Consider the following 24,067-nt stretch of genomic DNA (forward strand, 5'->3'; position numbering starts at 1 on the left):
CATCCAGCCCATAAATAGCAATAGAGCCATACAGTGACTTCAGTATGGATATTACTCTCCCCAATATATAAGAGTTAGATGGCTTGAGAAAAACTATGCCTTTTCCTCCTTCCCTTAGAGAAGTGATGGCCAAACTTGGCCCTCCAGCTGTTTTGGGACTACAACTACCATCATCCCTAGCTAGCAGTGGTCAGGGAAGATGGGCCACCTACCGTAAGAGGCTACAGTATTTTGGGTTACAGTTCTAATTTTTAAAAATCATTCTCTGGTGTACTGCAGCTTGGACAAAATTATTATAAATTGGTCACTAAGCATAGCCTACAGCTGAAGAAGAAGCCTCTTTCCTCTTGAGCAAAAACTTCATTTCTACATCCCATGTCACAAGCCTACCTGGTGGCAAACATTTCCTGGGAGATGTTGTTTCTGCATATCAGGAATGCAAAAGCACTCCAAATCACCTTGGTGGGAAAGAAAGATCCCACTCTTTCATTTGTGATATGGAAACCAACTCATTGAAAGGCTATCCATAACAAATGGCATCATAGCGTTGCTTATGTACAAGGTACCATACGTGCTTGGTGTTTGGGGATGTATTTTATCAAGGATACTGAGAGACTCTATTGTGCAGATAGCGGGATCTGAACCACCAGAGCTGGCCGAGGGAGCATTCAGAATGAGCATGTCAAGACCGCAATGTTCCTTGGAGATGCTTCACATGCCTCACTTTTCAATTCCATTATGTCTTGATCAGATACACAGGGATCAGATTTGAAATACCTCTCAGCCTGGAAGCAAGACTTCAGCTGTGGTGATTCAGCTCATAATCTTCCAGAAATAGATAAACTGTGGGTTATTGTACATTGGCCTATCAGATGGAGCCTTAAGAAACAAAGGCTCTGAGCTGAATTCTGTGATCTCACCCTTCTGGCTCTCCCCCAGCTACATTGTAAGAGAGTAAACTTATCAACTCGGCCAAGAAAGGTTTAGCATGGCCCCTTTCCCTGATGTGTTTGTATACTACCTACAGAGAGCTTTTTATACAAAGGTAAGCAATAATAAAACCACAGTTCACCTCCACCTGTATTCTGAAATGTCACAATGTATAATTTTACCACCTCAGTCTACCAGCTTATTCTGCATTAACAGCACTGTTTGCTGTAGAAAATACATTTACCCATGCTGGGCAACACATATCGCATTTGAATCGTGTGGCCTGCCTCTATGCATAGCCAGATTTAGAAGGCGATTGGGACTGATCCGGGCCAAGGGCCTTAGTTTGCTACCCATGATTTAAATGAACCCCCTAGAACTTAATGGGGTGCATTTACCGTATTTTTCGCCCCATAGGGCGCACCGGCCCATAAGGCGCACCTAGTTTTTTGGGGGGGAAATAAAGAAAAAAAAATTATTTCCCCCCCAAGGCGCGAGGCTGGGGCGGGGGAAGCCCGAGCTTCCCCCGACCCCAGCCCCCAGAACAGGCTGCTCTCTGCAAGCCGTGGGAGCCCTCCCGAGGCTTGCGCAGAGCTACCCGAAGCCCCGGCGCAACTGCTCAGCGCGCCGGGGCTTCATGAGAAGAGGCAGCGCTACGCAAGCCGGGGGAGGCCTCCCGCGGCTTGCGCAGAGCTACCCGAAGCCCCGGCACGCTGAGCAGTCGCTTCGGGATAAGAGGCAGCGCTGCGCAAGCCGGGGGAGGACTCCCGTGGCTTGCGCAGAGCTACCCAAAGCCCCGGCGGGACTGCTTAGCGCGCCGGGGCTTCGGGGTGCAGGCAGCTCTGCGCAAGCCGTGGGAGCCCAGGGGGAACTCCCGCGGGCTCCCACGGCTTGTGGATAGCTTCCCGAAGCCTGGAGAGCGAGACGGGTCAGTGCGCACCGAACCCCTCTCGCTCTCCAGGCTTCAGCGAAAGCCTGCATTCACCCCATAGGACGCACACACATTTCCCCTTCATTTTTGGAGGGGGAAAAGTGCGTCCTATAGGGTGAAAAATACGGTAGTAAACTATTAAATAAATTCCAATATATACTTAATTAACATTTACAAAATTTCTCCTTCTTGTCATACAGATGTATATTTCAACTAATAACTGTACGTGGTATAAAAGAAAACTTGGTTCACAGGAGCACAGGAAGCTATTTGAAATGAGACCATATCAAGCCCACAATCCATCTACCTCAACTCCCATTACCATTGGGCTAAGCTGGCTAGAGCTGATAGAACTTGAAGTTCAGCAGCATCTATAGAGCCACAGGTTTCCTATCCTTGGTCTGTATGCTCCTTTCATTTATTAGCTTCACCATTATCACAAAATAAATGTTTTTAAAAGCTCTCAATAGCTCATGGCAAAATATATCCTAGAGAAATGCCAACAAATTATGACCCCTTAACCTGAAGGTTTTTGGCCAACAATCCAGTGCAGGCAGCATTTGCGTTAGCTGTTCATATGGGACCAAAGATACAAAAAACCCCAGTAGGAAATGCATGGCAGGAGAAAGAAAGGTCCCCTGCGACTGCATAAAAGCCAACTGGGAAAACAGGACCTGAAACATAAAAAGACAGTCCACCTCCTAACATGCCAGGAAATTATTTCCAATGGGCTTTCTGCAACAAGCATTTTGTTACCAGACAACTAGAGTCCATGGTTTTCCAATAGCATCATAAGAAAGCAACCTGGTTACAGACTGTATTTGGAAGTCTGGTGACTGGGGCGGAAGGAAAAGAAAAAAGAAAAAAAAAGAGAGAAAAAGAGAAAGAAAAAAAGAAAGCTCTGCTCCAGCCTGCCTTTTCAAAGAAATTTCATTTGGGACTGCAGGGAGACGATTGTAATGTGTTTGCTGCCGTCTGTCCTAATTTTCTTTGAACACCTTGCAGGCTGCAAAACACTGTTATTAACACGCTCTCAGATATTTATATTTATTTCTTTAGACAAACAATTTCATTAATCAGTTTTGCCCAGCATCCCAGCCAAGCTGTCTTCTCCTGGCGTGCAGAAGATACCAAACAGGATTTACTAATGATTTTCTGTCTCTTGTTTGTTTTTAATGTCTGCAAGATTCTTTATTGCCAAGACTTACAAACCATTTTTACGGAAGACAGAGAGGACTTGTACTGCATTCCGCAGGGAAAGAATGAAGGAAATAAGCTCAACCATTTGGAAAAGGTACGGCATTGTCCTTTCTGTCTAGGGCAATTTTTTTGTCAAGCTATGTCCTGGGGAACCGTCCCAAGCCAAGAAAACAAATGAAATCTCCATGTGTAACTAAGACAAAGCAAACATACAGAGGCTTACACAGCTCGCTTGCATAACCAGGGCTGGGACTATCCAAATCAGTAGGAAAGGGACTCAGCAGGATAACACTAACATCAGCATTGGAAAGGCTATCTAAACACATGGAAGGTGGCACGTGCCAGTCTGGAAAAGGACTAGGACAGGTAGGGTTAGTGGAGCGTTGCACAAGAGAGCTTCAAGCAAAGGATGCAGTTCAAAAGGGCTATGCATGCGTTAGTTACATCCTGGCTGGACTACTGTAACACGCCCCACATAGGGTTGCCTTTGAAAAGTGTTCAGAAGCTTCACATGGCCCAAAATACTGCACTCAGACAGCTGACTGGGGCTCAAGACAGGAAGCATGTCACTCCCCTGTTAAAACAGTTTCACTGGCTATTGGTTTGCTTCTGGCCATACTTCAAAGTGCTGGTTATGACCTATAAAGCCCTGTATGGCTTGGGCCCAGGCTACCTGAAAGATAATAAAATTCCTATACAAAACTGCCCAGGTCAGCTAGGCGATTATGTGAATCCCCTTAGCACATTTCTAATTAGGACTTAGTAACTGTGGGTAGCATAGTTGGAATAGGACCTAAGTCACCATGCAACCTTGGAGCTAGAAGATATTGGTAGGACCAAGCAGGAGAAGATATTGGGTGGATAATGCCTGCAGGTTGCCACTTAAGCATCTCAGACTGTGTTCCCATTACCAGGTAAAAATGCAGTTAACACACTCTTTTACTCAACTCAGATCCAAGCCGGATTGGGTGGGGGAAATGCGTCAAAACATAGTATTTCATAAGATTTGGCTGGATAGATAGGGATCGTGGGTGACATTGTGTGAGCAGTGCTCCCAAACCAGTGGTGGAAGTACAATGGATGCAGAGTGAGCGGGAGCATGGACACAGCTTTAGATACAGAAATATGCTCTTCTTCAGTTACAGTAAAAACAAAGAAGGCTCACATTGCTGAGCTCCAGACATCTGATGCTGAACACTGTAAGATATTCTGGCTTTAGCATCATCTATTCTGCAGTAAACCACACTCCTAGCCTGACACCATTCTGTTCCATGACCTGCAACAAATTGCACCACCTCCAGAAGTAAACAATCTTAAATTCTCATGGAATAATTGTACTGTGTGTCATAAGGAACTACCAGTGTTTTATATATACCGTATTTTAGCCCTTTAGGACGCACCGGCCCATAGGACGCACCTAGTTTTTTGGGGGGGAAATAAAGGAAAAAAATTTATTTCCCCCCCCCCAGCCGCGGATATCTGCCCGAAGCGCGGGGCGCTCTGCTTCAGCGTGCCCCGCGTTCCGGGCAGCAGGCTGCTATCCGCAGCCTAGGGAGCCTTGCGGGAACTCCCGCAGGGCTCCCTAGGCTGCGGATATCTGCCCGAAGCGCAGGGCGCTCTGCTTCAGCGCGCCCCGCGCTCCAGGCAAGCAGGCTGCTATCCGCAGCCTAGGGAGCCCGGCGGGAACTCCTGCAGGGCTCCCTAGGCTGCGGATGTCTGCCCGAAGCATGGGGCGCTCTGCTTCGGTGCGCCTCGCGCTCCGGGCAAGCAGGCTGCTATCTGCAGCCTAGGGAGCCCAGCGGGAACTCCTGCAGGGCTCCCTAGGCTGCAGGTGTCTGCCTGAAGCGCAGGACGCTCTGCTTCGGCGCGCCCCGCGCTCCGGGCAGCAGGCTCCCGCGGGCTCCCCAGGCTTGCTGATAGCTTCCTGAAGCATGGAGAGCGAGAGGGGTCGGTGTGCACCAACCCCTCTCACTCTCCACGCTTCAGCGAAAGCCTGCACTCGCCCCATAGGACGCACACAGATTTCCCCTTCATTTTTGGAGGGGATAAAGTGCGTCCTATAGGGCGAAAAATACGGTGCGTATTTCACATATGTTATGGTAGCATCATATCAGACTTCTGACATCAGATGTTTTGTTGTGAACATTCCCAAGTGGTATTAAAATCAGTTAACTATGGCTGTATGCAGGGGGAGGTAGGTGGTGAACATACCTCAGTTTTTCCTTTACTCTGACATGATCTCCTGGTGTCTTCATCTGAACCCCATTCTGTCGCCTGGGGAACCAAAACAGAGAAAAGTTATATAACGGTACCATGCACTATTGTTTTATTTTTTTGGGCCAGCCCTCATTTGAAGACACAGGGGAATATCTAAAAGTGAGCTACACTGGCCAATTTGCAGCAGCAGACATTGTGGTAGATTCTCTTTTTTGCATCACTCTTACAGAGTGGAAAGAAGAAGCAATCAATAAAGGAGATAAACCCTCTAGGGGCCGAGGCATAAATCATACGAACATCGGAAAGAATGGTTTCTACATGTTCATATAAATGCAACAACACTTTATAATTCAGCCTTAACTAGCTCAAACTTTAGCTCAAACTTTTCCAAAGGACTCCATTTATATGAAAATCCCAAGAATGGAGAATGTTCTGAAATCTCAACACATTTCCATCAGTCATGCTGTATTTATCATAGCGTTGTGTGTGCTTTGCCTTTGACTTCAGTGGTTTTGGGTGCCCAGGGCCAAGCCTAGAGCTAAGAATTCCATGATCAAGGTCTTCCATGTTTGTATTTGAAGTTAATAACAGATGCAGGAGTTGAGGAGGGGAATTTAGTTCCTTCTCCCTGTATGACCTCCCTGAGCAAAATCAACCATCCCCAAAGTTCCTCTTTGTCTTCAGTGAAAAACTTTCAAGTACCCACCTAGTACCTCTAGGTATCTTTCACGGGGCAAAAAACCAAAACAAACAAACAAAAGCTGGTAGTGGGTTGTTGTTGTTGTTGTTGTTGTTGTTGTTCTGTATAGTTTCAAACAGGAAAATAGTTCACAGGGAAAGGATTAAACCCCACAGAGTTCCCCAGCCACTACTAATTTTTATTTAAAAATGCATGAGATCCTGGAGTAAGGCTCCCTCCTACATCTCACTTTTTTTGTCTCTCAGACAAATATATACCTCCAGTTTAGTTCTGGGCTCACATTCAGTTATGACCAAAGTAGCTGTGGCTGAGTCCTAGCACTGGCCACTTATAAGTAAGTGGGGAGCTGTGGCTGGCTAACACTCTCCAACAATTTGAACCAGTTCATAGAAAACAAACACATACTTTACCCAACCGAGTGGATAGCACATGACATGGAGAAGCATGAAAAGCTCAGTGGGTGGCTGAGATCATTACAGAGAGTCACCATATCAGTCACTACTCTTTAGGAGATCACTTACACCTTACTCTACTCTCCTTAACATTACAGTCTGAAGCTCTCATTAGGCTTTTCTCTCCTCTGTTACCTTTCCAGTTCCAATTTTACAGGGAGACTTATTTTAAATGTCATTATGACCCAAACTACTTATTGAATTTGTATCCTATTTCCCTCCCAGATAGCCCAGGATGGTATATAAGGGGATCATCCCATCTGGAACAAAAGCAAACAAATCTCCATATGGTAGCTTAGGCTGAGAAAAAGTGCCATAATGAATGACATCCAATGAAGTTAATGGCTAAGAAGATTTGAATCCAGCCATCATAGCACAGCAGAGATAGTCACCTCCTGCTCTTATTTACATATTTACCTTGAAAATAATAAAGAACTGCAGAGAAACCCAACATACAGGGTATAAGCTTGTTCTTACTATGATTGAGCATCAGTCTAGAATCAGGGGAGCTGTACCTAAGCCAAGAATTGGTTAAGTAACCACCTTTTCATTTGAACTAATAATACAACGCTGAACTGAAGAATAATCTCAAAGTGTGCTGGGGAGAATTGTCTGCTGCTTCACATTATGGAATTGACCCTAGCATCCAGCCATTTTAAACTAGGGAAAAATAAATGAATGTTTCTTATAAGCCTCCTTTGCGCATGTTTGTCTCCATTTATAATTTGCGGAGTTTATAGCTAATTGAGGATTGATTTAAGAAGCAGGCAAGATGGGAATGGCCATAAGAGAGGCTCAAGCTGCAGGAATGGGGAGTAGTTAAGGTTGTCTGAAGGTGGGTGGCATGTGGGTGCAGGCATATGTGACTGCACAAGTGAGACAAAGATTAGGAACAGACTTTGCAGGGCAAATGTTCACTTTGGGAGTGTTAGACTGCAGTAGTCATATTACTTTACTTTACTTTTGTCTGGCTGTAAATCTTAATTTTTATGACAGTTTACTCTTTCCATTAAACAAGATACTATGAGGAAAAATGGGAATATTAATTAGAGGTATTATTTTCTGGTTTGATGTTTTCTGTTTCTTTTCTTCTTTTATATTGAGCTTTGGGTGCAAATTATGCAAAATGAGATTTTATGTAAAGTTAAGCAAAATGAGAGTTTATACCAAGTTAACTCTGTTAATACTCTGTGTACAGTATGTCACAATGACATTTCATAAATAAGGAGTTTGAATAACCAAAATAATGAAGTCCCATTGACTTAAAGGACTTCGCTATTCTGTAAGAATTTACACTGAAAGCACAACATAATTACAGTGAACCAACAGGCACACTTAAACAAATTTATTTTGAAAAGCCACCTAAACTGCCATGTGAACCTAATAAGCCATTCTCCCCTGAAATATTATTATCTGCCATTAGCACAAACTGGGCCATTGGCCACATCTAATAACAGTTTAGGGTTTGGACCTGTGTTTTAGAAAACACATTCTCATCCCCCCCCCTTTCTTTCTTTTTTAATGAAAGCAGAACTTAGGCCCAGTCTCATGATGTTACACCATAGCTTAGTGTTTTGTTTGAGCACCCAATCATTTCATTCTGGAAATAAAATTTCCCTAAACTTAAAAACAGGACAAAAATCCATCTCATGTCATATTGAGGAGAACAAATGTTCCACCTCACCATATTCCACCCCCATACATACAACTAAAGCAGAAAGAAGATTAAATACTAAAGTTTTTCACATAGTCATATCTGTTGCCAGAAAGATGCAATGTTTTCTAACCTCACATCAATTTTTGACAAGCTAAAAGGAAAAACAAAACCCACTCTAACAACCTCCAGACATGAGATGGCTTCTCTTCCCATTTCAGAAACACCCAGATACATTCTCCATTACTAGCTGAGTTTAGCTTGACAACACTTGACAGGACAAAATGAAACAAGATTTTATGTTATTGTTTTTACTTTCAGCAACCAATACAACTCAGAAGGTAAATACTCTGGCCTCTCTGGGAACTGTACTGATGGAAGTTAGCGGACTCTGTAGAATATATAAGTATACACACAAACACCTCAGTTTATATCAAAGAATGGCATTCCCATGGCTGTGTGAGAGCAACACTGTCCTTAAATTTGTCTAACCTTAGCAAGTAGCACAGCGAGATCTGTTGATAATAGAAATCATTGACAACAGAGAAAATTATGGGAACATGTTGCTGGTGACTGCTCCATTAGTCAATTCAACTTTAATTATAGTCAAGGGGGCAATTAAGCAGAAAGGAAGGGCAAGCTATGTTTTACTAGGCCTCTGAATATGCCTGGGGTATGTTGAGAGGAGAACGGACAAAGACTAAGAAACCCTGGTACTCCAGAGGAAAATTAATGCTGCTGGCAAAACCGCCTGATGAATCTTGCCCCTAATAATGATCTAACACACACTGACACAATTCCTCAGATCTCTTTCTCCACCATGTACTAGTATGGCACTCAAACTTCCTCCCTTTCCTTCAAAAGTCACCTCCTATCTACATTTCCTTCATGAAAAACATTAATCTCCCTTCATTAACTGTTCTCCTTTGGCTGCCATCTTTTCTCTCCCAGTTTTAGTATCTTTCTTTATGTTCCTCCAAGAAGACAGCTTGACACTGCTGTACTTCTTTATGGGCTCCTGCAGATCTAGTGAACCTTTACATCACAATTGTGTAATAAAGCTTTTGACAACCTCATTTCCCAACCCTTTCGATGCACTGAAAGTTCCCGTTAGGTCCCCTCAAGAATCTTAGCTTGAAAGATACGCTTCAACCAGCCTTTTATGTCAGCAGAAATCATTTTATAAAATGTGACGACACTATTAGCACCACTATCACTTAATGTTTGCTTATTTAATGCCAACTGCATGGTAAATTGAAAACCTCATGAACAGGAACTATGACATTCCTTTTATGTACAGAGTCTCAAGTACAACAGATAAGACCAAAAAGACAGAGTGATCTTAATAAAGGAGTACTGATGTTCCAGGAGAAGGCTGATGAAATACATCCAAGAACATAGAAAAATTAAATGGCAAAGTTACATACAGAGCTAGTCAGAGTACTTTAAATGCTGGAATGCAAGAAAATGCAAAATCGAGCACCCTTGCCCCTACAACACCAATCCTCTTGGGGTGGTACCTGTGAAAAGGGGGTGTTCTGGGGGGTGGATCACCATACAGTGACAGATCCCCTCCCATCAGTCCTGATATTTTTCCCCCAGAAAAGAAAACATCAGCCCTAAAAAGGAGGTGAAAATGGAGTGGGGAAATTCCACCCTACCTTCTACTCCACTGGTGCCCCAGGTATTTGTTGGATCTTCCACATGGGATAAACCCTCTTCCCTTTCTCCCCCACCCCACCCATTTTCAATTGCTCTGCTAGCTCAGTACTGTGGCATGAAGCAATGAAAGGAATAACACAATATATGTGACAATTGAATGCAAATATTTATTTGAAATATTTATCGCTAGCCTATTAGCCAAAGTTCTCAAGGCAGCTGGCAATATATTTAAAACAAAACAAACCAGACAATTGTGATGCAAACATGCGCAGGATTATGGAGAAAGCTAGAGAGTTCCAGAAAAAACATCTACTTCTGCTTCATTGACTATGCAAAAGTCTTTGACTTTGTCGACCACAGCAAACTACGGCAAATTCTTAAAGAAATGGGAGTGCTTGATTGCCTCATCTGTCTCTTGAGAAATCTCTGTGGGACAAGAAGCTACAGTTAGAACTGGATATGGAACAACGGATTAGTTCAAAATTGAGAAAGGAGTACGTTAAGGCTGTATATTGTCTCCCTGCTTATTTAACTTATATGCAGAATTCATCATGCAAAAGGCTGGGCTGGATGAATCCCAAGCCGGAATTAAGATTGATCGCTGAAGAATTGATGCTTTTGAATTATGGTGCTGGAGGAGACTCTTGAGAGTCCCATGGACTGCAAGAAGATCAAACCTATCCATTCTTAAGGAAATCAGCCCTGAGTGCTCACTGGAAGGACAGATCCTGAAGCTGAGGCTCCAATACTTTGGCCACCTTATGAGAAGAGAAGACTCCCTGGAAAAGACCCTGATGTTGGGAAAGATGGAGGGCACAAGGAGAAGGGGACGACAGAGGACAAGATGGTTGGACAGTGTTCTCAAAGCTACCAGCATGAGTTTGACCAAACTGCGGGAGGCAGTGGAAGACATGAGTGCCTGGCATGCTCTGGTCCATGGGGTCACGAAGAGTCGGACACGACTAAACGACTAAACAACAACAACAACAACAACAACAACAACAACAACAACAACAACTCTTCACTTGTGACAGTAGGCACTGGAGGGCTGTGTGGGCCTCAGCCATAGCCCTCACTATGAGTGGGAAGGCAGGCAAGCAAACCAGACAAGCCAACCCTTCCTTCTTCTTAACTTCAACACTGCCACCAAATGAATATATTTCATTTTCCTCAGGCTACACTCACTAAACGGCCCCTATAACTTCCTGTACATTAGCTGGCCCAACATACTCCCTATACTGGCTAAAGCACTTAGGCATGGAGTAAATAACAAGGCCTCAGACCAACTTTTTCCAAGACAAATTACGCTTTTACATAGTTTTAGTAAGGCAATAAGATAAACAGTCTGAGAAAACGATTTTACAAGATCAATCCACTGTACAGTTTGAGTAAACAAGCAGATAAATGCTTCCACCTACAACAGTTCGACACAATTTTTCTAACCGAGTCAATACTTATCAATTTGCATCCCTCACTTCAGCTTCTGAGCCCTTCATGGTCCCTTCTTCTAGTTCTTTCTGTCTGCATCTCTTCAAGTATCTGACTCTCAACTATCTGACTTGCCCAATTTTCTAGCTTAATTTATATCGAATACATTTTCATGCCCCCCCTTACTCTTCCAGCCAATCAGGAAAGTATACTGCAAGCTATACTTTCATTTCTGCACCCCCTACTGCCAGTTTCCTAGGCTGAAACTAGGCCCTTTAGTGCAGAACTTCCTGAACAAAACATCACCTTAAACATTCAACCTTTGAACTTCTAACGCTCTTACACAGGAGAACCTTTAAGCGGCGGGGGGGGGGGGGAGGCGGCATTTTTTTACCCAACAACTGCAGTGCCCCATAGGGAGGCTGCATTTGCTCAAGGGGAACCTTCTGGAGTGTGGGGGCAAACCAGTAGTGGATGGGGCCTGAGGCAAAAGTGGGTATAGTAGTGGATGTGATTCTTATCTTTGTACAGTAGGCCACACATAAATCCAAGATTTCTAAACACACACACACCTTTCAATCCTCCATCCAGGCAAAGAATAGATCACTATCACAGTTCAAGGACACTTTCCAGTCAGACAGCAGCACTCAATAATGGTCTGGAGCGGGACCAGTGCAGGTGCAACTTGGAGAGCGGGGCATGGCCAGGCCCAGATAGAGCTGTCTGAAGGTCCACATTTGGCCCTGGTTCTGTGCCTCCCAACACCCACCTTTAAGAAAAATACAACCATTTTAAATCCCAAGTTTTACAACTAAAAACCACACTCAAGGTGACTGGAAGTCCACAGAGGCAAAGGTGATACAAGCCGTCCTCAGATATTACAATGTGTATACTTTAGCTACAATTTATTAAATTAGTATTTTTATGGGAAAATATAATTCAAAATCTTGATTTTATGTAGTAATTCATGAATCATATGGTCACTTGTCAGTCACCAAGCTTTGGATCAACTTCAGACTTATCCATCACTGATGGATAAATGATGTGGCTGCCTCAGCCTTTGTCAGAAGATTTTTTATAGCCTCTTTTTGTCATAATGTCAATAGTATTATGGGTCACTTCGCCTTATCTGGTGTTTTAAACAAGTTGTCATTAAAGATAGCCTTTATATATCTATAAGAGTAGAGACAGAGTCCTTGATTCAAATGTCATGGACACCAACTAGCCAACTAAAAAAATGAGGCTTACTGGTACTAGACTGAATTCTTGAAGGCTACAGCTGATATTAATGGATAAGACACAGGGCTGAAGATTCCTGAGGAAGAACTAGCCTGATCCCTTGGCATACCTGATTCTAGTCTTGCCTGGGGGGAAAGGACTGGGACCTGTTTCAGTATCAAGGACCTAAACTCAATAAAGTTGAAGTTCATGAACTTTTGACTATCATGTCCTTAATTGGGGCTCCCATTTGGGCCTGTTCCCCACAAGACTCATGGATCGTAGGGCCTCCAAGGTGCCCCTCCTGCAAACAGGCTCACAATAGATGCTTTTTGTTTATTTGTTTGGTTCTTCACATACACAGCCCAACCTCTCTCTATATATATATATCTATATGCCCACATGCATATACCATTCATAGCTGGAGGAAGAAGAGGAGAGGACAGAGGGTGAAGAAAGAACTGTGAGTGGAGGGGGGCACCTTTCCCATCCTCCAGACCCTCTGGGAAACTCAAAAAATCTGCTGCATCTGAAACTGGGTGAAGAGAGTGCAGCTGCATGGGACACAGTTATGGGTTGCCTAAGGAAGTAACATCCACCTTGGGTCTGCCCATAAAAAGCAAGCCTAGAGTGAAAGACCATTGTGTCCAATAACTCTTCTCGTGAGACTTTTGTGGGTAGGCTAAGAATTTGTTTGGACTCTAGGTGAGAATCCGGAGGCTAAAGAGAACCCAGAGGCTCTATAGCTAAAGGACAGATTGCGAATACTTTGTACAGATAAGAAATTGACATGAATTAAAGGGAAACTCTTAAGGGAAGTTTCTGGTAAATAATGGAAACAGAGAAAATGGCAGAAAGGAACATCAATAAAGTGAAGGGGAAGTCAAGGAAAGGCTTAGTTGGTAATATGCTCCAAAGCAAGATAACATGTCCCATTTGGTAGTATTCCTCATCTATGAATACTTATAGAATTACAAGTAGAAAAGGGACTTTCTGGGATCAGGTTTACACTCAGATGGAGCTACCTAGTAGCAAATAAGCAGAGCATAAACCACTTGCATCAGACTATCTGCATTTATTTGTATCGCTGCCACCGATACAAACCTTTCACTACATCTGCTTCTACCAAGTTCAACAGCAGTTCACAATTAATTCAGCTCTGTGTTTGTGCCAGCCAGAATAAGCATCTAGACAACTCCTGTTGGGCTTCATTTTGCTAGATGAATTGATTTTGACCAATATTAAGAAGAAAGGGGGGGGGAAAGAAGCTGTAAGAAAACAAGATGTGTTTCTGACTTAATCTGGAAAATGAAGACCTAGCTTCAATTCCTGAATTCTTTAATTACAAAGCCACCCATCTGCTATAATTCTTGCTTACATTAAATATGTGTTTCCACACAAGCTGCTCCTCGTCTGCAGCCAGGTTCAGAACTAGACTGTTCTCTTCAGTTTTCCATTAAGAAATTGGATGGATAGATGTTTCCATATGTTTCCCGTAAGATGCTGAGCCAAATTCTATGCATTTAGGAACAGTCCTATGGGTGACTGCTTAAGTCATGACCTCCGCTTTTCTTTCAATCTGCAGCAAATGCACACACACAAAATAACCTCATCCCAAAAGCTTACCAGGGCACATTACTTAGACCAGGGGTTGTCAACCTGGTCCCTACTGCTCACTAGTGGGCATTTCAGGACTCTAGGTGGACGGTAGGGGGTTCTACGGCACAAGCTGAATCCTCCTTCCATCAAGCACTAGTGGGCGGTAAGGAAATTTTACCATCAAGAAGGATGCATTAGTGGGCGTTAGGTATAAAAAGGTTGACTACCCCTGATTTAGACACTGTTTGATGTAGGAAATGCTGAATATTGGCTTCCAGCTACATCCTCCTCCACTGAGTTATGCACATAAGAGGTAGGGCAGGAGGTGGAATAATATGACAGCTATTGCACCCTGGAGACCTGGAGTGACAGAGTATCTTCCCTTCCTTACATCTTCCTTTCCAACAAATTGCACATATCTCTAGTAAAGCATGACCCTAAGAGTAGCTTGCTTCGAAAACTTCAGGGTGGGGGGTCCTCCACTGAACGACAATAAAATACAGCCTCCAATATTTATTTAATCCATAAAAATAGTTAGAAATTAGAAGGCAGAGGAGGCAGAGAGAGAGAGAAAGAGAGAGAGAGAGAGAGAGAGAGAGAGAGAGAGAGAGAGAGAGAGAGAATGGGTTACTTTGGTAACTGACAAATCATGACAAAGCAATGCCTATATGATACAGTGGTACCTCGGGTTACATACGCTTCAGGTTACAGACTCCGCTAACCCATAAATAGTACATCGGGTTAAGAACTTTGCTTCAGGATGAGAACAGAAATTGCGCAGCGGCAGCGGAAAGCCCCATTAGCTAAAGTGGTACCTCAGGTTAAGAACAGTTTCAGGTTAAGAAAGGACCTTCGGAACGAATTAAGTACGTAACCAGAGGTTCCACTGTACTTTAGTAAAAAGTAAAATAAAATGAGATGCTTCAATTTTAAGGGAAAATCTCCCTTTACAAGATATTCATTCACCAGTTATCTGGATAAAAGGAAAACTTGTCTTTTGCAAACACCCCAAATTCCTCCCAAAGCTTCCATTAACATTATTCTCACACGCACACACAGAAACCCTGGGAAGAGATGCCTTTATACTGACTGCTTTCTCTATCCCTACAGCTTGTCTTGTTTCACTCTCTTCCTCTTCACTGTTAGGCATTAGCACCTGATGCTACAGCCATCTGTGCAACCCTCCTTGTCAGTGAAGATTTCACTTGCTGCTTCTGCAAATAAAGCTCTAACACCAAGGTTACTTTTTTTTTAAAAAAAGAAGAATTTCTTTGCCAACTCCTTTGGTCTTCTCTCCCTCTGCTCTTTTGCCATGCTGCCATTTCTCTTCCAATTTGCTTCCTTCTGAGCTCTGCCCTTCATTTCCCACAGCCACCTGTCTCCCCTTCAAAAGAACTACACTAAAGCATCATGGAAGGCCAAAGGCTGGAGAAATAAACAAATGCAGAGTATAAACTTATATAAATTGCCTTTACATTTCTCCAACATTGCACCTTTTCTTTCCTCCAAGTATTCCAGTCTGACACGCTCTTGATGTAATATGGTGGGAGTGAGGAATTAATGTTTAGCTTATAAAAGAACACTCTGCTACCAGGAAAGAAGCTAAAGGCAAGGTGACATTAGCTTCATTTTGGAAATGGATATTTGGCAGCTGCCTGAATATCCTATGCAAAAACACTTGCTATTGAAAAACAAAGATATTGACACTTATCAGAAAGCCAAATATCCAATCTCCCTCGTACCCAGCCAGATGCAACAAGCCTGCATGGCTTCCACCCGGAAAAACATCAGCACCATCATGTATAAGACCACCAGTACAGTAGAGCTGACATCTTTCTGACCATGTGCTGACAGGCTTGCGGATAAGATAACAAAGCAGTGAGAAAGTTGGGAGTTTGAGCACCTGCTCCCAATTGCCAAAGGGAAAGGACTATTAGAGCCTGGCCAAAAGGCAGCATCTTTGGGACAGATACTTTGCACCCACAATGAATGGTGAGATGCATCTCCCCATCTCCCCAAACTCCTCAGTGCTATGAGATCCTTAATTATCCAGCTAGCAGCATCCAGAGCAACCATTTGTCCGCAATCCTTTCAGGCTCTTTGACTTTCTGACCTGTATTCAAGAAATACAGGGTGTTTACCTTTCTCCCTTGAAAGCCTTTCCTTCATAAGAGTCTCAATGGTTCTTTGATATCATGCTTCATATCACGCTTCTTGCAATAGCCAATTAGAACTCATCTAGGCCCTATATTTTGAACATTTTAAAAAAATTGCATTTCACAAACATAAAACCACAGTAATATGATGTTCCATCAAACTGGTCCTCATAGGAAGCAAAAAAAAAAAAAAAACCTTGGACAGAATAGACTTTTGGTCTGATCCAGCAATTCTTATCCCAGTCCTTAGGTTCTATGTGTATTCACAATGTGGCTAGACGATTTGCTCTTCCCTTGAGAAACTTGATTCACTGCTTGAGGCTTTGATAACTGATCTAGTGACTGAATATTGTTATCATTGTAATTTGTATTTATTGTACAGTGTTTTTATTGGATTTAAATTGTGTTTATTGGATTGTCTTCTAACTGCCTTGGGATTGGTATGGAAGGCAGTATATAAGCTTTCATAAATAAATACATAAAGAATCATAAAACACCTTTTATAATAGGGAACATCACATAATTGAAGTTTGTTTTTTTTACAGAAAAAAGAAGGAAAGCACAGTTATAGAAGGTAGCCCATCCTTACAAGTCTGATATGTCTCTTCCCATTTACATAAACGGGCATCATACTTCTGATTATTAGACCTACAGGATATCCCTGAGAAGCTTCCTCAGTAGTTTCCACAGAGCAAATTTTCATTAGGCTAACAGAATTTCAATACGTTCTCAAAAAGTTCCTAGCTGTTTCAACTGGCCTCAATGCAAGTGTCCACAGATATTATAATCTCTTTACCGTTCTGCCAACTACTAGTTCAAACCAATCTGGCACCTCATAAATCAGTTACCTCTCACCCATCAAGCATAGCTGTATTCAACAGAGGCATTTGACTGCCGTTCTCTCTCTTTGATCCTCTGCAAACACAACCATATATTTGCAAATTCTAGTTTCATCAACACATTGAAAGTATTTCCTTATTGCCTGATTCTTTGGGTTTGCAAAGTTCCCCTGAATCCAGTGACGTGGATTACACATGATACTTCGGCTTTGAATTGCAGAAATGTTGGCTGTGTTTGCAGAACAGCAAACATTATTCCATGCGGTAAAATGTTTCATGTTAATGTTTTCTACCCTGTCAATGCAGAGTGGAGTAAACTGAAAAATGGCAGTGCAAACTGTCAGTCTAGGGCTGGGGACACACAGGTTCTGCCATCTACACAGCCATGATGCTCACTGGGTGACCTTGGACGAATCTCTCTCTCTCTCTCTCTCTCTCTCTCTCTCTCTCTCTCTCTCTCTCTCAGCCTAACCTACCTCTCAACCTAACCTACCTAATTATTGTGATAATAAAATGGAGTGGGAAGGAGAAACCATGATAGTTTTCTGCCTAATCTTTTTGCTGCTGTTATGGGGTAGGTGGGTGTGTATTTTTATTTAATGGATTGCACCTATTTCTGTGTGAATGTGTCAATGCTATAATGCATTTTTAATTCTAAACCGGATAAAAATGTGCCCACCATTTCCACAATACTCTGAAATCAAGCCATATGTTTCCCACAAGGGATGGGCAACTCACACAGAGTTACAGTGCTCTTCCCCACCCCCACCCCCACACACTGCATTTATGTTATTTCGTTTGTCTTTTTGCTGCCCATAGCAGCCTGACTTAAGAAACAAGGTTTCTTAAAAAATTGAATGTGCGTACATCACCCAATCCATCAACACAAGAGTCAGTGATTGAACTATTCCAGCCAAGTAAAAATGTTGACCACTAGTGCTTAGCACAGTATTATCACACTGAGCACCAGGTTTTCCTTATAATTATGTATCTATGCCAACATATAATTTCACATATAATATAAGACCTTTTCATTTCTTATGTGTTGATACACCTAGAAAGAATTTCTTTACCACCCTTCCCATGGTGTTCTGCTCTCTCCACCCTGCTCCCAGAAGACCTCTGGCATTCCCCAACCCCCCAACCGCACACATACTGTGTACAAGCATTGCTTTAAAAAATAAAAACAATTCTTGTGAACAGCCTCCCAATTCCCCACCCAGCAATATATTCTATATAAATATCTGCAACCTCCAGAAAACCACCAGGCTATTATATAGAGAGTGAGTCCTGACCCTCAATTATACCTGGTTGTCACAATGAACCTATTGGAAAAGAGAAATATTGGAAATGCCTTTTTAAAAAAACAAACAAACAAACTCCAGGACACAACATAAAATATCAATGCTGTTGGGGAGGGGGCAACAATCTCTGTCTTTCAGAAGCGCAGTGAACCTTGAAGTAACCTCAATATTTGAAAACTGATCTCTTGTGATTCTCCCTCTTGACATTTTAATAATTGGTGAGCAGTTCTTGCATACTGACAGGAAAAGCATGACCCTGCTAGTTTTAATGGGACCATGGTTCTCCACCCTCTTCCTTGTCTTGTAGGTGCTAGCAGGGAGTTTCGATGGGTAGCAGAAACTGCACCTATATACAGTGGTACCTCGGGTTAAGTACTTAATTCGTTCCGGAGGTCCATTCTTAACCTGAAACTGTACTTAACCTGAAGCACCACTTTAGCTAATGGGGCATCCTGCTGCTGCGCCACCGGAGCACGATTTCTGTTCTCATCCTGAAGCAAAGTTCTTAACCCGAGGTATTATTTCTGGGTTAGAGGAGTCTGTAACCTGAAGCGTATGTAACCCGAGGTACCACTGTACGTGACTGGCTAGAGGTGTGTATGGTGCGGCGCAGTGGCTGGGAGGAGGAGTACACAGTGTTATCTAGCAGTGCATGAACAGGGTAAGTGTGGCATACAGTTTTCTTTGGCTGTGTAGATTAAAATATAGCCTTGTCTGCAAAACCCCACAGATCTCCACTTTCTCCCAGTTGGAGTACAATATATTCAAAATGTCATTAAATGCAAAAAATATATATAGTCTGAGACAATTCAATTGCAGTTTAAACATATGCAAGGTAAGTACTGTGAGCGTTCACAACAGCCGTATTTGGTATAATGCAGTCATCTTAGCAGTGCCCTTTTGCCTTGTACATTAGACAAATAGGTCAGTCTCTCTGGAGAAGAATCAATGGGCAGAAATTTCACATTAGAATGGAGAACATTCAGATCGGGGAAACATTAGAATTGCCCAAGACGCTCTGTTACTGACCTAAAAGTTTAAGATCTTCTGCAAAGGAAAATATTTCAGTTTTAAAATGCAAAATTAGAACTTATCAGGATGTTTGATCATATTCATTAAGCGATGAACAAAGAGATGGCTTCATGCCCCACTGCAGCACTCCCATGAACTTGAATTTCCTGATCTAAGTATTTTCTCTTTTTTCTGGATTTTTAACTGGTTTGTTTTGTGCTTTAAGTTTTAAATACTGATGTTTTAATGCTTTGATGAAAATCTTTTCTAATGGATTTTAATTATGTATGGATTGTATTATTCATTTTATACTTGTAAACCACTTAGAAGCAGTTCTGGCATGGAATAATAATAATAATAATAATAATAATAATAATAATAATAATAATAAAAAAATGTTGAGCTAGCTCAGCAATGCTAAGATTATGGCGTTATCAGCAAATGCTGCATTGTAAATTTTCACGACATTAAACCCAACAATTTACTTCTTTTCTCCCCCTTTTCACCCATGACATCTGAGAATAATGTTTCATGTTTCAGATTTAAGTGGGATTTAGTCCACAAAAACTTTTGAAATAATAAAACTGTTAAGTCTATAGGATCCTTGGTTGATGTACCAAATTAAAGAGTACAGCTTTTGGAGTTGCCTGCTTCAGTACACCATCTGTGAATAACGGGCAGACTGCTAAATGTTACAAGTTAATTATGCAATATTCAATACTCCCTGGGTCAGCCTGGAGATAGCCTCCACACACTGTTTTGAATGAACGCTTGCAAAGTAAGGTAGTTACTTCAAAGTACATTTACAGTATTTACAGCTATCCAAGTTGGGACCTGAATTCCTTTTTGTTCCCTTAACACCTGGCCCTTTAATGTTCTTTCCAGCTTGGAGGGATGGAAGTCTCTTTGAACCAAAAGCTTCACCAGGGTATAAAAAGATTCAAGGCAGTTTGTATCCTCACTTGCGGACTTGAAATCAATGTCCCAGACGAGTGATTAATGAACTGGGCTTCCTATTTGTCTACCAGCTCCAACTTTGCTACAAGATCAGCTAAGCCATTCAGCCCATGTCAGTGACTTTGTCATGTAGCTTTGGGCTGTGCTACTGCAATAATCCCTCCTGTATTAGCCGTTCATCTGAAAGAAGCTGTAGAACACATGTCAGTTTAAATGGTTACCAGCACAAAAAGGCATGATTACATTGTCCAGGGAAAACTGCAAAGGCTGAACAGAAGCTAAAATTAAATGCTTTAAAACTGTGAGTGGGGGAAAGTAGGCAGCATAAATGAAAGTATGGCTGTTAGCTTCTTACAAGATGCAAAGGGCTCACTCACACTTTCGTTTCTGCCATGATTTCTAGGCACAAGTCTGAGAGGTTTTACTTCTTTCTTTTTACAAATTTGTTGGCTTTTAAACAAATACAAGAACCATTAGACACTTATCCAGCAGTACACCCAATGGTGTTTTTTTTATCCATTGACTTTAGACATAAACTTACACATTATACTTTCAAACATATTACTTAATGTACCCTCTCCACTGAGAATATTGAGTGGTTGGTATAACAAGGTCTTGATTTTGGTCATTAACATAGTTAAAGAAAGGGGTCCACACTTCTTGGAATGTTATGCCTTTAATTTGCTCTCCCTGTGTCTGGTGAGACGTTCAGACACTGCTGTGTCCCAGATATTATTTTCCCATATTTTAGGAGTATTTCAGTCTGGTTCTTCCATTGTTGAGCTATCACTAATTGTGCTGCGGTCTGTGTTGCAGAGTGGAGCTGAAGTCTATGTCCAAAGATAGTAGCGCTGAAGCAAGATTTGGCCTGTAATTGTGCATATAAAGGTTGGCCTGTAATTGTGCATATAATGGAGAATACTCTACAGTGGTACCTCAGGTTAGGTACTTAATTCGTTCTTGAGGTCCGTTCTTAACCTGAAACTGTTCTTAACCTGAAGCACCACTTTAGCTAATGGGGCTTCCTGCTGCCGCCGCGCCGCCGGAGCACGATTTCTGTTCTCATCCTGAAGCAAAGTTCTTAACCTGAAGCACTATTTCTGGGTTAGTGGAGTCTGTAACCTGAAGCGTATGTAACCCGAGGTACCACTGTATTCCAAAAGTTTTCAACATGGGGGTTTTACCACCCAGCATGAATAATTGAACCAAGATCCCCGCAGCCCTTCCAAAATAAAGAAAATAAAGGGAGGTTTTCTGCAGATTTGTTTTGATTAGGCAGTAAACAGCGGGTTTTCCCGGGGAAAGTGGCAGGACATAAGAACCACTTTTCAGGCATGTGCCTAGACATCACAGGGGAAATGGAAGTCTGAGTAAGCCCTACGGTTGCAATCCTAAACTCAGTTTCCTGGGAGTAAGCTCCATAAAGAGCTTATTCTAAAACGTGTGTGCCAGCTAAGTTCGTAGCTTAGCTGCACTTACAAAATGTCACCAGAAGTGTAGTGCTGCAGCAGTATTATGTCAGTACTGCAACTGATAAAACAAGAGAGGGTTTGGATGTTAAACAAATGACAAGTGTTAGAGTCCTCTGGTAAGCCACTTATGATTTGAGGGTTAATTTACATCCTTTGTAAGATCAATGCATCTCTTGCCAAGCACTTACACATTATATATAATGCATGACTGAAACTTTAATGCGCTCTTGTTACTTGCTGTTAGTGAGTTTGTTTGTTTATTTACGGGATTTATAAGTTAGACCCTTTTGTGCATGTAGCCGATTGGGAGGGAAGTAAGCTAGTAAATGGTGATAAAGAAAGAAAGGTTTTGCAGGGCCAACATTGTTCGGTGAAGGCAAGAGCTTTCTGGATTTTTTAAAGAATGGCAGTTACTATTCCAGATTCCATGCCAAATTATTATACAGTCATACCTCAGGTTACAAACACTGCGGGTTGCACATTTTTGGGTTGCGGACCGCGCCGAACCCGGAAGTACCAGAATGGGTTACTTCCGGGTTTCAGTGCTCACGCATGCGCAGAAACACAAAATGACGTCACACGCATGCACAGATGCAGTGCTTCAGACTGCGAACACTGCGGGTTGCGAACGTGCCTCCCGCACGGATCACGTTCGCAACCCGAGGTATGACTGTATATTTATTGCAGCTTATTCACATGATGTTCAAATGCAGCCTTTGCCAGTACTTGGCTAGGATGGGTGTTCAGCCTTTCCATCCTGATAACTATGTACAAATATCAATATACTTCCTATTTTCTCCTTTTCGGGGTTTTTTTTGGGGGGGGAGAGCAAGATGGGACTACAGTAGCAGTTTAAACGTTATGTGTCATGCACAAAGATGTCACATACCGTGGATTCACAAGTAGTAAAGGTCATTTTAAAACTCACAAGTGTGTCCATTTAATGCAGCAAATATAGAACACAGATCAGGCTTCAGGGAAAAAAATCCATAATTCATACTGATTACTTACTGAGTACTCACAGAAAGCCCTAATATAAACCACAAGGCAAGTTGCTCCGTGTGTGTGTGTTTTATGTGTGTGTGTGTGTGTGTGTGTGTGTGTAAAAGTGAGAAGCTATAAGAGTCGCTATGTTCAGGTTATCATATCTAGGTTTAATAACCCAAGATGTGAACAAGCCTTTTGCCAATACACAGTGTCCATTCACTCCACCATTTACATGAGCCAGCAGACAAATGAGAAAGTCTTTCATTAATTTATAGTTTCTTGTTTTATCTGAACCAAGAAGTTAAGGTTAAAATCTCCAGAATAAGCCACGATATTAAGACACAAACCACTGCTTAATATCCTGGCTTGTCTGAAGCAATTAACTATTTCATCCAAATTGGAAAACTATGGTTAACAGACTTCTTGGTTATTTGCTCACTCACACAAAGGAGCTACATAAGCAGTCAAAAGGTCCACTCAGCCATATTCAGCCATATTCATATTCAGCCAAGATATGATAGTCCAAATGAAGTCAGAAAATTGTGGCCTAGGCATAAAGTTTCACTTTTTTATAGAATAGAAGGTAAGAATATACGGACAGGCAGACAAGAAAGTGAAATGAAAGACTTGCCTAGGGGTTAAAAACAGAAGTGAATGTTTGGTATTTAGGCTTCATCATTCATCAGTGCCTATAGAGCAGAGAGGCTATATATGAGGTAATTGCTATCAATTATATCTTGAATATCACTTTCTTCTGGAAAAGTGCCAAAAGATAGCAATTTCCCCCCCCCCCCCATAAGACAAGTCTCCCCGTAAGTAAATAATAAAAAAAAGGCTAATTATTTTTGCCATTAATCACTACCTTGTTTTTAGGCAACACAAAACCTTTGACAACATGGCTTATTTTGAGTATGTGAAAACAGCGTTCTGCTGGCTGAGCTTTACCCACTCCTGCCACATACTGTCAGCCGAGTTCCCTCTCCAAAAGCAACGTTTTCCATCTCCTACACCTTTCGTGCTGGATTTACGTATAAGCTAAACAAGCTATAGCTTAGGGCCCCACTCTCTTGGGGGCCCCAAAAAATTTAAAGGGGAAAAAAGCTGGAAGTACATTTTCAAAATATAAGATAAAAAAACCAAATAAAATAAAACCTACATACAGCAACAGTGTTTTGTGTTGCGTAGGCTCCTATGATGTAAGTAATGCGCCCCGCCAGCTAGCCTGCTCCCTCAAATATCACTGGTTTGCTCATTTCTATATATAGGGTGCCTACATTCTGCATGGACTGGTTGCATGGCAACATGCGCAAATGGCTTTAGATACCTAATAGATCCATAAATTACCATATA

General features: G+C 42.1%; 1 protein-coding gene across 12 annotated transcripts in view; it reads right to left on the minus strand.

The window, feature by feature from the left end:
• SEMA5B (semaphorin 5B) overlaps positions 1-24,067 on the minus strand; it is a 354,034-nt gene that overhangs the window by 94,194 nt on the left and 235,773 nt on the right. For all 12 annotated transcript variants that reach the window (XM_053403821.1, XM_053403874.1, XM_053403856.1 and 9 more), the window contains one exon: positions 5,273-5,335. In XM_053403821.1, coding sequence (XP_053259796.1) covers positions 5,273-5,335 — 63 coding nt within the window. The remainder of the gene's footprint in view (positions 1-5,272; positions 5,336-24,067) is intronic.

Source organism: Podarcis raffonei, chromosome 1 (assembly GCF_027172205.1).
Source record: "Podarcis raffonei isolate rPodRaf1 chromosome 1, rPodRaf1.pri, whole genome shotgun sequence".
Taxonomy (NCBI): Eukaryota; Metazoa; Chordata; class Lepidosauria; order Squamata; family Lacertidae; genus Podarcis; species Podarcis raffonei.